General features: G+C 38.2%; 3 protein-coding genes and 1 long non-coding RNA gene across 4 annotated transcripts in view; all 4 read left to right on the top strand.

Annotated features, from left to right (window-relative positions):
- LOC130052290 (integrin beta-1-B-like) overlaps positions 1 to 303 on the top strand; it is a 14,724-nt gene extending 14,421 nt beyond the window's left edge. Inside the window, exon 5 of the mRNA XM_056156764.1 lies at positions 1 to 303. This exon is cut by the window's left edge and continues 458 nt beyond it. The gene's annotated coding sequence lies outside the window, so the exon portion shown is untranslated.
- A 7,134-nt stretch (positions 304 to 7,437) lies between these two features.
- Positions 7,438 to 7,926, top strand: LOC130052294 (uncharacterized). Its single transcript, XM_056156769.1, has 2 exons — positions 7,438 to 7,498; positions 7,603 to 7,926. Exons 1-2 carry the CDS (start codon positions 7,493 to 7,495, stop codon positions 7,903 to 7,905), a joined length of 309 nt encoding a protein of 102 aa, XP_056012744.1. The 5' UTR covers positions 7,438 to 7,492; the 3' UTR covers positions 7,906 to 7,926.
- Positions 7,927 to 8,583: 657 nt separating this feature from the next.
- LOC130052297 (uncharacterized) lies at positions 8,584 to 11,054 on the top strand. The gene is made up of 4 exons (XR_008800635.1): positions 8,584 to 8,683; positions 9,756 to 9,887; positions 10,250 to 10,330; positions 10,992 to 11,054. It is a non-coding gene; the product is annotated as an uncharacterized LOC130052297 (long non-coding RNA).
- A 1,180-nt stretch (positions 11,055 to 12,234) lies between these two features.
- On the top strand, positions 12,235 to 13,692 carry LOC130052293 (MAM domain-containing glycosylphosphatidylinositol anchor protein 2-like). The gene is made up of 2 exons (XM_056156768.1): positions 12,235 to 12,368; positions 13,333 to 13,692. Exons 1-2 carry the CDS (start codon positions 12,302 to 12,304, stop codon positions 13,617 to 13,619), a joined length of 354 nt encoding a protein of 117 aa, XP_056012743.1. The 5' UTR covers positions 12,235 to 12,301; the 3' UTR covers positions 13,620 to 13,692.
- Positions 13,693 to 16,083: the final 2,391 nt, after the last annotated feature.

Genomic DNA, 16,083 nt, shown 5'->3' with positions numbered 1-16,083 from the left:
TGATTTGCAGGACTGACGGACAGAGTGCAAACCTAAAGTCCCTTCTGGGAAGGGGGGACATAATAATAAGAACCAAGCAAAAACAAGAAGTCTCCAAACTTCGTTTGAGAGACTTAAAAATACCTCAAGGTAATAAGTAGCCATTTCATGGACTACCCTTCTGTCACATAACATGCCAACCCACGAGACTTCAGAGCGAGATTAATATAAGCCTTTTGGCTTGTTTCTCAATCTATTTCATGTATAAGACATTGTTTGTAAACATTATCGAATTATTTACGAATAAATATTGTTTAAACTAAACTAACCCACGAGACTGCATCCTCCCACCAGAGGCCGCGTTACGCACGTTTCACTTACACCTGTCAACGTTTGGAATCACGTGACAATATAAACACATAACATAAATAAAATTTCACGAGTTTAAGTGTAACGCATTAGCATGAAATTGTTTTCTCCTAGTTATTCACTTCTCCAAAAGGTGTCACTGTTTGTTCGTTCTGCACGAACTCGCACACTAAGCTCGACACAGCCTAGGTGTCCACACGTAAATTTCAACGCAGGCGAAGAAGAAACTCCCGAGAATGTTCCGCTGAATGAATGAAGTCATCCAAGCCATTAAGAACAAGAAGAGAAACATTGAGCTCGTCATAAATGTGCAGGTGAACAAAAATTTGAACATTTGAAAGAATTTCAAAACTCTACTTTTTCTTCAGAAGTTAAAATGCAAGAGAGGAAAGTCAATATAAATCGAAGTCAGAGGCCAATAGACAGCAATTTGTTTTCAATTCTGAAATTTCCAGGGAAGTTGATAATCTTATGGGCTTTAGAACATGACAATTAGACTATGACAGGAACGTTATTGCAGAGACAAAAGAAAAGATCAGAAAAAGAAATAAACTAATAAAGATAACAGACACTTATTACCTTAATTAGGACATAAGCCATTTTTTCCATTAATAGAGCTTAATCTATGCTAATTTTTTTTTCAATCAAAATACAGAATGCGGGCTCTGGGGACCCCCCCCCCCCCACCGATGAGAACTCCTGCATCCCCAGCAACTAGGAAGAATTGTTTTAGCACACTAAAACCGATGTCTCCCCTTCCATTTTTCATAGTTTTAAAATCATTTTTAGGGATCATCTGTAAAGTTGAAAATTAAGCATTATGATTGATTGTATATTGTTTAACGCCCTTCTCGAGAATTTTTCACCCGTATGGAGACCACACCGTCGGTGATGGGTTGCAAAATTAGGCATGTGCTCGCGGCGCTTACGACCTTTGAGCAGGGTGGGGTGGGGTGGGGGGTCTTGATCGTACCAAACCTACTATGACATGGACCATCGGTTTTCCAAAGGACCGCCCCATTTAGTCTCCTTTAACGACAAGCAAAGGGTAATGAGAACCTATTGTAACACGGATCCCCACGGGACTAATTGAATTGGTTAACAGTAAAAGTAGCATCATGAAAGATGAAGATAACGAACAGTAATCAATCTCATAACTCCTATAAACAATACAAAAGAGAGTTGGGCAAACACGGGCCCCTGGACACACCAGAGGTGGGATCAGGTGCCTAGAAGGAGTAAGCATCCCCAGTCGACCAGTCACACCCACCGTGAGCCCTACATCTTGATCATGTAAACAGAGTTATCCGTAGTCAAAATCAGTGTGCCAAGAACAGCCTAACAATCGGTATGAAACATGTCAGAAAGCATTTAACCCAATGAAAGGTTGAATTGGCAAACCAGATCGTTATAACGACCATGGAATTTGCGAAATGCTGACTTTAAACGAGACTTTTGGAACCCCTGCACCATCAACTTGTTTGTCAGTAGCCTGCTACGATATAAAAATATAAACAAGGCACTGAAGATGCCTTGGCCTTGGACATACTGACTTCCCAAGCAATTGGAATTGTTTTGCTTGAATCTATATCAGCCTACCATGAACATATATGAAGTATAAATAATAAATCATCATTCAATTGTCCTTTGCACAAAATTCATTATACACATCCACTTGTCTGGCCTGGTGGTCGCGGTGGCTCAGTGGAAGAGCGTTCGTTTCGTAACCGGGTGGTCGAATTCTAGCCCCGCGCTCGTGAAACCGAAGACGTAAACATAGGTAGTGATTGCTCCTTCGCCAAACGCTCGGTATTTAAATGTGATTGATTGATTGAATCTTCCATAACGTCTCGTTCGAGAATTTTTCACTCATATGGAGACGTCACCAAGACCGATGAAGGGCTTCAAATTTAGGCCTATGCTCGGCGCTTACGGCCATTGGGCAGTGAGGGTTCTTTAGAGTGCACACCTACTGTGACACGGGTCATCTCCGGGACCCGGGACGTTCAAACCCAATGCCGTGCGTTTGGCGATGGAAGTGTCACTACCTGTTTTAATGACTTGAGTCTGTCGCGGCCAGGATTCGAACCCCGGCCTTCCGCTTACGGGGCGAAAGCTCTAACCTCTAAATCACCGCGGCGGTCATAGGAGTTACAAAACTGATCACTTTGTTATCTTCACCTTCCATACAATCAATCATAGTTCATCCAACTCCTTTCTTTTCACCGTTGCGTCTGATTTAATATTGGGGAAAAACTGTTAAAGAAGTTTATTTGCTGTTAAGGAAATAGCCGAGTAGTTACGCAAAACTAAATGTTGACACGGGACCTCGGTTTTAGCGGTCTCATCCGAAGTCTAGTCGCCTCTTACGACAAGTAGGGGGTGCTGAGGACCTATTCTAACCCGGATCCCCACGGGATGAATAAGTGATAATTATTGATATAGATTGGTTGCATATTGTTTAACGTCCCTCTTAAGAATTGTTCACTCGCATGAAGACGTCCCCATTGCTGGTGAAGGAATGCTAAATATTGGCCTATGCTCGGCGCTTTCGGACATTGAGCAGGGAGGAATCTTTATCGTGCCACACCTGCTGTATTTTTCAGTTATTTTGCGATCTCGTCCGAAGGACCGCTCCTTTGGTCGCCCTTTAGGACAATGAAGGGGTACTGAAAACTTATTCTAATCCGGATCCTCACGGGCATAGCCTTAAACCGGTCTGGTATATGCAAATTCAGGGTTATGATTCGAGTGGATATCTTACACGGGATTGATTGAATATTGTTTAACGTCCCTCTCGAGAATATTTCACTCACATGGAGACGTCACCACTGCCGGTGAAGGGCTACAAAATTTAGGCCTATGCTCGACGCTTATGACCTTGGAGCAGGGAGGGATCTTTATCGTGCTACACCTGGGCTGCGTTCAAGATCGTAGCGGCTAGCCTAGCTGCTAGGCTAGATATCTAGGTATATTGAACACACTTTATGAATTAACGCTTGTTATCCCTACTTAGAGCTAGCCTAGCACATCGTTCAAGATCGTAGCGGTACCGAGCCCCACGTAACCGCTACGATCTTGAACGCAGCCCAGCTGTGACACGGGACTTAGGTTTTTGTGGTCTCATCCGAAGGACCACCCCATTTAATCGCCTTGTACGACAAAAAAGGGGTACTGAGGACCTATTCTAACCCGGATCCCTACGGGATTCTTATACTGGGCAGTGGTATTTGCTTGAGAATTTGAGGCCATGGTCGAGGTCCCATGATTAATGGTGTGTTGTTTAATACCCCTCTCGAGAAAAGTTTGACCATATAGAGACGCGAGTCACCGCCTTCATATTGACCTTCAGGCTACTTGGTACTCAAGGTCATTGAGCAGTGACACCAATTCTTGGTAGTTGCATATGTACACCGTTTTACCACTGTACGTGATTGATTAATGTCGAACGTTCCTCTTGAGAATCTTTCACTCATACGGAGACGTCACCATTACCGGTGAAGGGCTGCAAAATTTAGGCATATTCTCGATCTTTCATCGTGCCACACCTGCTGTGATACGGAACCTCGGTTTTTGCAGTCTCTTCCAAAGGACTGCCCCATGTCATCGCCTCTTACAAGCAAGGGGTACTCCACTGTACGTGAATTAACCTTAAACAGTAGATGTTCATTATTGTGGATCAGTTTGGGTAATGATTTTGTATTGTCTACAGTAGAGGTTTAAAATCCATAAGTTTCCAGACTCCAAGCCATTTGGACACCCGCTGGTGAAAAAACAACTGGATCCGTGCCTGTGAGGATATATTCTAACCTGATACATGACTGGAGGTTATAAAACTTTTTTGAGCACGTTTTCATACTCCCAAATCTTACTCATACTCAAAAGTGAAGGTTATAAAACTTTTATATAATCATTCTCACATTCTAATGGAGTACATGCTCAAGATTTTTCGAGTATGATTCAAAGCTTGCTCAGAGTTGTACTCGAAATATATATGGCGGAGTTTCAGTGCGAGTACGGGAAAAGTTTTATAACCTCCTAAACATCACTCAGTTAGGTTACATACAAACTCCCCGTCGAGGCCTCATTACGTCACAGTGCCTACGAATTGTGAGCAAACGAACTCTGGTGGAAGTTTGAGGTTACATAATGAAATGTATATGACGTCATAATACAAACCATGCATTCAAACGTCACAATTACCATGACGATACAATAATTACTTACTGCACCACTGCAATACTTTGAGACAAACAAGGTCCAAATATTTCATATTTATTTCTCTTGCAAAATTCAAACAAATGGATAATCTTCTAGACCTTGGAGAGGAAGCTGTGAGTGATGTTGTAAGTAGCTGATAAATGTCTTTTACAGGGTGCGTTACGGATGAAGATAGAATTCTAAAGTAAACCCTCACAATGTTTCGTGAGCGGGTAAACACACATGCATCGACGATGTTTTATAACAGTATCACTTTCATCCATATGTCGAATCGACCTATATCCCAGTGAACTCGTGATAAGTCTATTTTAGCGACTGGAAATGGCATTATCATGTTATTTGATTCGTGAGAAAGTGTAAGAGTTATTTGCTCTTTAAATTTGGTTTATTCCGTTGAATTACTATAAGATTATGCAAATATTCAAACATTTGCATATGGCACAGGTGAAAGAAGTATAAATTAAAACAACCTTGATTGTGGTGGTGGGGGACATCTTGAATTACGGAATAAACAGTTTATTAAAGATGTGCGAATCAAATAACATGATTATGCCCTGGAAATAAATAAAATATGAATAATTATGAATTTCATTTTCGTAAATACATGAACGTATGAACTGCGATTCTTCACGCTGGCATGCTTCACTTAGCACGTTAGCGCTTCATGAAGTATGCCGGCCGGAAGTGTCACGGTTCATACCCCTCATGTATTTTCAAAAATGAAATTCATTTTTTGAATATTCCATTATCGCCGTCATATGATGTGTATGTATCTCAACTGATTCGATACAATAAATTATGTTTTGCATTTGATCAGTTTAAAAAAAAAACAAAAAAACGAGGCCGGCTACTGACAAATAAGTTGATTTTACAGGGATTTCAACTATTTGTTTTAGTCCCTACGCGTGAAACAGGAGGGAACAAGTATTTAGATACACAGCCCGTCTTTCTCCTCTGTACATCCGTAACAATGTTTCATTACGCTTTGATATATTATAATGATATGTAACTTTCAGGATAGCTTTCAGTTTCTGCAATTCGGGGATCGGGTTTTTCAGAAATGGAAATTTACAAGTCTCACTTTAGCTTTTAAGGGGGCGGTAGTTTACTCGTATCGCATTAACTAAGTATGGGGAACCGATAGTTTGCACGTATTACTTCAGCTTATAATGAGGGAACGTACATTTTTAAAACGGTAATTTACATGTATTACATCAGCTTATAATTCGGGACCGGTAAATTACACATTACATCAACATATAATGGGGATTGGCGAACACGTATTACTTCAGCGTATAATGGGAGAACCTTTGGTTTACACGTAATAATTTAGCTTATAATGGGGGATCGGTAGTTTAAACATAATGGTTCAGCTTATCAAGCAAGGAAAAGAATGACTAACATCTCTACACATTCTGCAAATTCTGTTTTATGCACTTGCTAAGTCACTTGTATACCAAACTTGAAAATACTGAAATCCGGTTACAATTTTGCAGAGAGGTAGTCGAAAGCCATAGAAGGCTGATGGAGATAGTTACACGACATTTGAAACTCTGAATCTTTTCTATGGTGACATGTTAATGCTAAAGGAAATAAAAATGATACGTGTAGCAAGATAAAATAGATTCTTTCAAATTCATCTTGTAACACTTACACAAATTTCCTACAATTTATTAAAGTACTCACCGTTTTCATAACACATTTGGAAAATGTATTTTACCTTCATTGCGACTGCATCCATTTACGTCAAGTACATGTATATTTCAGGTGTTTTTTTTTAAATTCAGGAGGTCCAACAAAAGTCAGTTGGACCGAAAGAGACCATGGACAACAATTCGCAGAAAGCGGTGTGTGAGGTCCGGAAAGTGACGAGCGAGTACCAGAAACGGATGTGTAAGGATCGAAATGCGATGGACGATGGCGTGATTAACCACTCCAGCAACATTCCCCCTTTTCCAAGTAAGAATTCAGCAACACCCACCCACCCCCTACTCTAAGTAAGAATTCAGCAACATTCCCCCTACTCTAAGTAAGAATTCAGCAACATCCCCCCCCCTACTCTAAGTAAGAATTCAGCAATATCCCCCCCCCCTCTACTGTAAGTAAGAATTCAGCAACACCCCCCTACTCTACTAAGAATTCAGCAACACCCACCCCCCCCACCCCCCCTTACTCTAAGTAAGAATTCAGCAACATTCCCCTTACTCTAAGTAAGAATTCAGAAACATTCCCCCCTACTCCAAGTAAGAATTTAAGTTGTCAAGATCTGAACTCAATGTGACAGTACTACACTGTAATATGCTTATGATGTCATGATTTTATTTCTAGACAAAACATAGTGTTTGGTTTTGAAGAGGATTGTATTACAAATGCGGTACGTTGTAACTGTACATGTATATTTGTTTTGATGAAAGGTGAAGATAACGAACAGCGATCAATTTCATAACTCATATATACAATATAAAATAGAGAGTGGGGCAAACACGAACCTCTGGATATACTAGAAGTGGGATCAGGTGTCTAGGAGGAGTAGGCATCCCGTGTCAACCGGTCACACCCGCCGTGAGCCCTCTATCTTGATCAGATTTGACATATATTTTTGTAATCGAACCAAGGTTACATATAACTTTATTTTATGATTACGTCAAGCATGTATTTTTGAATGTAAATTGAAATATTTACTATGATTCAGAGTTTCTCTTCAGAAGGGTCTCGTAGTTATCTTCATCAGTACCTACATGTAGATATTTCTGCCGCATTACTGCTAATGCTGTAATATGCGATTTATTTTTACGTTCTGAGTGGTATTTATAAACCATAACTTGGCTAAGATAATTTTATAACACACTCACTTTCGATAATTTAGTGCGCCAATAAATGCAACAACAACTGGGCGGAAGCGATAGAGTGTCATGAAAGAAGAATGGAGGTATTTTATGTGTCATCCTATATATACTTTTCTCATTTGATACAATATTTGGTAATAATGAAAATCACTGAAATTAAATACTTCATTATGTACATTTTTTGTAGGTAGGAGAGATAAATCTAGAAGCTAAAAGACAAAGAGAGATTTGGGATAAATATATTCAGCAAGTGACCAGGGAATGGCAAGTAATAAAAGAGGGGGACACGTCCGACGGGAATGTTCTTGAACAGATCTGTCAGAAAGAAAAAGAACAAAAGCTGACGCTCTTATCAAGGGAAAAGGAACGGAAAACAAAACGAAAAAACATAGAGAATAAACTTCACAGCGAGATCAGATCCATAGAACTAGAAAATGACACGGGCGAGGTCCGCGAGGGGGAAGTGATAAAACGGCATTGTGTCAGGTAATTCAAAGAGTTTGTAATTATGAATCTCCCTCTACTTATTAAAATAGAATTACTAGCAAATTGCGGATCTCTTATTTATTGGAGCATTAGTACTTCCTGCACATGGGTATTGCCATTAGTCATCCAGCTATTGGGAAATGCTTTAAAAATCTGGGTACTAAAACAGAAAATATAAGGAAGTGAAATATGTTTAGCATGTTGTTAATGAAAGGTGAAAATAACGAACAGTGGTCAGTCTCATAACTCCTACAAGCAATACAAATTAGTTGGGCCAACACGGACCCCTGGACACACCAGAGGTGGGATCAGGTACCTTGGAGGAGTAAGCATCCCCTGTCGACCGGTCACACCCGCCGTGAGCCCTATATCCTGATCAGGTAAACGGAGTTATCCGTAGTCAAAATCAGTGTGCCAAGAACGGCCTAACATCAAGTAAAAAATATTACAGAAAAACACAGCTAAGGAAGAGACAAATAATAAATATTGCATAAAAACGGAAAAGCCAAGAGGCATGTGTTTAGTAAGTTAATGATATCAATTAATGAATAACAGAAAATTTAAGGAAGAGACATGTGTTGAGTAAGTTATTAATATCAAACAATAAATATTACAGAAAATCTAAAGAAAAATGTATTTATCATGTGATTAATATACTAAGCATAAATGAATATTATAAAAACAAAAAATCTAAAGAGAAGCTTTGTGATGAGGGATTCCTTACTCGTGACGTTCCCGAAGCTAAAGTGGAAAGGCAAAGGGGAGATCAGAGGAGAATAGAGGTAAAATGAATTTTTAGGTCAGAAGACTACAGTATAGAGTTGTTCGGTGTTTGTTGTTTTTGCTTTTTATCCTTTAAAGGATTGATTGATTGTATATTGCTTTACGTCCCGCTCGAGAATTGTTCATTCAAAGATGATATTGTACACTTTAAAATTCCCTACACTGATTTGAAATATTTCATAAAACTACAATGTAAATTCTCTTTAGCAAATCTATTGGGATTTCTGTGACACAAGTAAACTTTATTCTATTCAAAACAAAGTAAACAAACTGTGTCACGTCTTAATGAAAGCCAAGACGAAGTGATTATTTCAAAAATACGCATCGGACAATCAAAATTTACCCATTCTTACTTACTAAACAGAGAATTTCAGCCTGAATGCATATATATCTTGTGACTGTTCATTAACTATACATCACATTCTTTTAGAATGTAATGATTTTACACCCATACGAAATAGACTTTTTAATAATGTGCAATCAATGAAAGAACTTTTTACAAATATCGACTATGATTATATTCGATATTAACAAGAATGCGATTTTTACAGAAAATTTTGAAAACTTCTATAATACAATTATTTATATACACGAAATGGTTATATATATATATATATATATATATATATATATATATATATATATATAACTTTTATGTCCGTCGGATAGGACGTTAAAGGGTGTCCCGTGTCAAGGATCACAAACCCATTGGCACGCAAAAGATCGTTTCCCCGATATTCGAAAAAGACTAGCCTCACTGGGGGCCGTTAGAGAAACTCAAACACTCACAACCAAACATATTTCAATTGGTTAACCGCCGTAAAATCGTTGAAATATTGCCAAAACGGCGTATAGCCTCAATCAATCATTCATATGGAGACGTCGCCGGTGAAGGGCTACAAAATTTAGGCCTATGCTCGGCGTTTACGGCCTTTGAGTAGGGAGGGATCTTTATCGTGTCACACCTGCTGTCCCCACGGGACTTTTTGAAAGGAATTGATAATATATAAGATAAATTGTATTATTTATCGTTTTGATCGTGAATTGATATGCGATGTTTGTTTAATGAAGATGTACTACAATACGTTACTGGAATCCCCTGATATAATGAAAGCTTCCAATTGACAGTATTTCTGTGATGAAGTTGAGGCTGACAGTTTTGTACCCAGGAGGCTCTTCCTATTCAGAGTACACGAATTCAAGGTAACTACCAAAGGACATAATGTTCAATATTTCTCCTAATTTTCGTTAACCATGTGCGAGTTTGTCTTTCATATTCTTTAAAATTGTTTGATCTGAACTGCTCTGTGCAGCAATGGTGCAAACTCAGTAATTCCAATTTCCTGTTGAAATTTTGGACATAAGTTCTCGGAATTCTCCGAATTACAATGAAACTGACAAGTTTATACATTTAATATTCTTATGAGTTTACATCACCAAACAAATGATTTTATGCAATTGGGCTGTAAGTATTCATTTTGAAGCAGCATAGAATTCTTACTTTGTATTTGTATGTAAAACTGTATGCTTCTGTGGTTGGTGACTCGTCTTAACTTATGATACAGACTGGAGGATCTAACAAAGTCGTGGAAGTGGGTGATACGTCATTTCCTCCATGCTCTACATGTTCTGATGACGCATCAAAGGTACGTCATCCCCATCTATATATGTACAAATATTTACAATTTACTACTGTTTTGTTTCAATATCTATCTCTTTATTTTTTAATTAATGATGCTCTATCATTGCAAAGGAATACTTTACACAATACGCCAGTTTCGAGATACGAACTCTTCTGTATAGGAGGTGCATTTAGTGGAACTTTGAATGCCTAAGTGGGACAGAGTGGATATGCAGCCAACGAGGAAGACGATGAAATGTATTAAAAGCGGCTTCTCTTTAAATATGTAAATGTGGGAAATACTAAATACTATCGAAAGAAATGTTTTACCGAAGAGGAAACATACAAACAATGTCATATTTGCAAGAAATATCTTGGATATAGTACTTATGACCAGCGCAATAACGTAATAGGATAAAAATTCTATGTATTTAATTACTCCCTAAATACTTATCACTTACTTAGTTTGTGTATCAGTCGAATTCAGGTTATCAAACAGTGTATGAGAAACTTACTGAGTACATTCACTTACGCTGTGATGAATATCTGTCCCACTCCCGCGAGTAAACAAATTCTTTCGCGCCTTACTATGTACGAGAGTTCTCCAAAGGGAAATAACTCGGACGTATCTCGAAACCGGCCTATTACGACCGTATTTCTAGTGTGGGGCGTTTACTTTTTTTCAGGCAGTTACCAAGGAAGAGTTCACTCGTCATATAAGGAAGGCTTTCGGATTTAAGTAAAAAAAAATAAAAAAAAAAGGGGGGGGGGGGGGAAGTACAATTTCATGGTATATGAATAACTTATATATGAATATATATATTTTTGTATAATTCAATAAATTATATTTATATACATGTATGTATTTCTGCTCTTTGAAAATAGAATTTCTACAAACTGCAAAAATCTGGATTACATTTTTCAGTATTTGATACTTGTTTCAGGGACGGATTCAGAATGCACGTATTTGCAAAGTGGTTGGGGTGCCATTGAAGATGGTGCATTTTCCAACCAATAAGGAATGTCTGTAGAAAAATAGCAGAAAGTTAACTTTTCTGTTAAAAGAAAAGGGAGGGGGGTATGCAACTCCCATGTAATTTCTCATTTTGTTCCGCCTCTACGATAACTCATTGCAAGGCTACCACTGTTTACTGCAATAGCGTGATTGCTATTACACAGAGAATGAGAAAAATATTTTTTATGCAAAACTTTATTAGGATTTGGCAGTAGGCTGAGTCTATATGAGCTTTCTCTAAAAGGTGGATAGATTGTATATTGTTTAACGGCCCTCAAGAATATTTCACTCATATGGAGACGTCACCATTGCCGGTGAAGGGCTGCAAAATTTAGGCCTATGCTCGGTGCTTACAGCCTTTGAGCAGGGGGGGGGGGGGGGGTTCTTTATTTAACCATACCTGCTGGGGTTTTTTTTGCGGTCTCATCCGAAGGACCGCCCCATTTAGTCGCCTATTATGACAAGCAAAGGGTACCGAGGACCTATTCTAACCCGGATCCCTCTAAAACGTGGAAGGTTATTATGCACTATTATAAGATATAAATATAATGAATGACTATCGTCACAATGTAAATGTATACGGAATGAAAAGATTATTAACAAGAAGAAAGCGGTTTTGGGATACATTTATTGTGTATTATTTACTATCTTTTAGTAAAGAATTTGGTGGTCCAGGATTTGGTTCAATACTTATATAAATAACATTTAAATAAGTCTATTATGATATGAAAATGGTCATAAACTACATTTAATCATTGGGGAATTTGGCCCCAACACATGCTACAGCAGCTGCACGACATATATTCATAGTGGACGTGTATATTTTGAACACAGGAATAGCTGATAAATTACGCCTCTAAATAGACAATAAAATTTGAAATAATTGGTGTGGCATTTAACTTTGACACGTCCCTTTATAAATGATTGAGCCATATTATAAACACGCGTACTGTTTACATGTAGCACACTGCAGCAACAGACATGGATGATAAAAACATAATGGTTGGAGCACTGGTATTATTTATGTTTGCAACGTATTCAAACGCAGGTGAGGGCTACTTTTTTTTAAATATGCATTTCAAACTGGTAAGTGATAGTATATTATAAAGATGTTAGAATTATACAATTAATAGCAAAAGCGATCACCGTTTCGTTAAGAAACTTTGGAAGTGATTACAATACGGGGCGGTTCCAGGATTAGCAGTTTCGGGTGTGTGCGCGCAGATATGAAACTGAAGGTTTCGCTGTGGGGCGAAGCGGCAAAGGGGAATTGGTGCGGAAGGGTTGCATGCACCCCATTCAATCCGCGCTTGGTTTGCAATGTGACAAATTATAATTTGTCAAATAATCAAAGTAATTAGAAATAATTTTGAGCAAACATTTTCTCCAGAAGTATATATTTTGCCAACTCGGATTCTCTAAATGAATAATAAAGCAGACACATGTTCACCTACATGTACATGTACATATAGTTTAGAATTGCCCAATGAAAAAGAAATAAACTATTTAATTGTCTAAGAACTCGATTATCATATATAGAAATTGCCCAACTCAAATCCAAAAATGTGAATAGAATATGTGAATAGAGCATACTTCTGACTTTTTCACCACAACATTTTTACTAGCTGTCACTTGGTATATACATGTACATGAACATCTAACTTATGAGACTAGTATACTGCTCCATGTACCTATTACCTATAAACAATGATGTAGAACGATTCCTCCAGTATTTTCCATAAATGACTTTATATATTGTATTGTACAATTATTAGCTTTTTTAAATTTCTGAACCGCGCCCCTTCCAATATCCGAGCGCACCCTTTGCCTTGCTCTGATGAAAATAATGGAATATCAAAATTCTACTGAAGACAGTCCAGTACACCTTAATGTCATTTTCAACATATTACAAATATGCAGTAAACTCCATTCTTAATCTATTGATACATGTAGATTAAATGATTTATTTTGAACTTCCAAAAAATTTACGACGTTTAAAATTCTTCTGATAGAAATCCTCATTCGTGGAACTGAAAATGTGGTGGTGGGATCACAGGCCCGTCTGCAGTGCATTGCACGAGATTACGACAACCTGTCGAGGAAGTTGAGTTGGTATCACAATGGTCGCCCAGTCCGAAAGTCCTACAGAAACACCATCACGGAACTGTTTAACGACGACAAAAATGGATATGCTTTGAGCGAACTCCAGATCCTTAAAGTAAGGCTGGGAGATGCTGGGAGATACACGTGTGAAACGGACAAGAACCACGAAGCCAGTTTTTATCTTACTGTATATTAGAATTGTCTGAGTAAAATGATAACAGTGTCTCTCACTTCAAGGAATTAAAATATTCAATAGTACATGTACATAATTATGGAAGTTGTTATTTGTTTACATTAAAAGTTATTAAGAAAATTAAATTAAATTTATCGTTTCTGATCGCGTAGTTTTACAAAGCTTCAGTAGTTCGATACAAAGTATTTTACGACCTGCTTGGTATTTGATAAACATTAGCGACTGTTCCAACATCCGTCTGTCAATTCTTAATACGATATGTAAATGCAAGCGAGGTTACTTATCAGTGTTTTTAAATGATATACACGTATGTAATTTAAAACGAAAGCAACACACTCAAGTGTAATATCAAAAACATTGATAACAAGCTATTCCTGTGTTGGGATGCCAACATAAATGTCTCCAAACACCTTGAGCTCCCCAGGTCAGAAATGAACCCAGGTCAGAATTTTGTTACGGGAGATGGACTCTGGATCCTCACTTGACCGTAGAAACTAAATTAGGCTGAAATCCGACAAACTTGAATTTTGACAGCCATATTGAATCATTTGAAAATTGAATAGAAAGAAATACTAATGCTAGAAAGGAACAAAGGACCCTCAATTGACCCAGAACCCAACTGTAGAGATTTTAATACTTTGAAATATTTCTGTATATGGTAGCCATTTAGAAAATAGCGGTATAAAAAAATTGATACTGGAAGTGGACTTACCTCACCTCACCTATCCTCTTCATACTGGCACATAAGACCCTTAGATTTTTCCCTGTCCTTGGAAATCACCTTAGCTGCACTCTAGTTTATTCAACCGATTTTTTCTAATTTTTTCGGTCGTTTTCGCCTAATTGTTTTCTGCCTTCCCACTTTCCTTCTGGCTTCCATGTCAGCTACTGCAGTGTTTGGTGTTATCCATTTTAAACACGTGACCATTCCAATTCCATATTCTTCTGCATGTGGTGTTATTGATGTTACCTGTTTTCGTTCTTCTGTGCAGTTCCTTATTTTGTAGAGGTTAGAGCGTTCGCCCCGCATGCGGAAGGCCGGGGTTCGAATCCTGGCCGCGATAAACCTAAGACGGTAAAATAGCTAGTGACAGTTCCGTCGCCAAACGCTCGGCATCAGGTGTGAATGTCACGGGTCCTCGGAGATGACCTTAAAAACGGATGCCCCGTGTCACAGTAGGTATGACACGCTAAAGAACTCTCACTGCTCAATGACCATACGTGCCGAGCATAGGCCTAAATTTGAAGCCCTTCACCAGTCTTGGTGACTCTCCATATAAGTGAAAATTTTTCGAGAGAGACGTTAAACAAGACACAATCAATCAATCAATATTTTCTCTGGCCATCATAAGTATTTTCCTTAAGCACATGTTCTGGAATGTGTCTAACCTTTTTTTGAAATGGACCTGGGGTCATCAATTTATCTTAGATCCGACAGCCTTGATTTTTGACATCCATTTTGAATTGGTGGCCATTTTAATTTTTTTTAAAAGTGATTGCACCCCTCCTCATGATCCCCTATCTAGTCCACAATGTTTGAATTGGATCTGTTGAAGCATTTTCATGAAATCGCGCGGACAAGTAGAGGAATAATAAGAAATCCTACCGAAGTCATATATATGTTTACGTTATGAGATTGATCACTGTTCATTATCTTCACCTTTCATATGTCCCCGACACTATGTGTTCGGGAAAATGATTATGTGCACTAGTAGTCTACTTTAAAGGGGAAGGCAACCCCCCAAAATTTACTTGATAAATGATAGGACTAATTATATAATGAAGATTTGTCATACTATTTTGTTAATATACGGCCTAGATAAGCTTCAGTACTAATTTGAAAACGTTAAAAATTTAAATTCCCGCTATCTATGGGGGCTGCCATGATGTGGAACTCTTTCGTATTCAAGACCACGAAAATCAATAATGTTGACGTCACGCCGTCTGTTCCGGTTTTGATGAGATTCTAAGATCATCAAAGATGTGCATGTGGTAGATTTTACGAATAAATAGGTTGATGCCTTCCTGTCAAGCAGTGAATTATACTAATGCGAAGGGGAGGTGTGAAAAAAAGGTTTTTTTCGAAATCCCTGACCCAACCAAGTCATCTGTAAAGAAAAGACAATGTAAACTGTGGATCCATCATTTGCTTAATGACAAGTTGAGGTTCGATACACTTGTATGAAGAACATGTACCGTCTGGTCTGCGAATCGATCGAACGTCTTCTTTTCTTAATTTCTGAAGATTGCGAAAGAACGGGTTCAAATCTATACGGCTCCAAACTTAACTGTTCGTGACTTGTCATGTTTACAGTGCTGCTGTGAAATAAACCGGAACCGACGGTGTGACGGCATAAATAAAACTTCAATGGCCGCTCTCTTAGCGGCGGATAGTTTAAAATATATGATAGATTGATATTGATTTAACTGTTAAGCAAGCATTTTTGTTAAAGATTGTCATTTACGA

Source organism: Ostrea edulis, chromosome 2, assembly GCF_947568905.1.
Source record: "Ostrea edulis chromosome 2, xbOstEdul1.1, whole genome shotgun sequence".
Lineage (NCBI taxonomy): Eukaryota > Metazoa > Mollusca > Bivalvia > Ostreida > Ostreidae > Ostrea > Ostrea edulis.
The sequence above is the reverse complement of the archived record's forward strand: the minus strand, read 5'-3'. Positions and strand labels throughout refer to the sequence as shown.

Coding starts and splice junctions, on each gene's coding strand:
- LOC130052293 (XM_056156768.1), top strand. CDS start 12,302: ATGGATGATAAAAACATAATGGTTGGAGCACTGGTATTATTTATGTTT. Junction 12,369..13,332: donor TGCAACGTATTCAAACGCAG/GTGAGGGCTACT, acceptor TTCTTCTGATAG/AAATCCTCATTCGTGGAACT.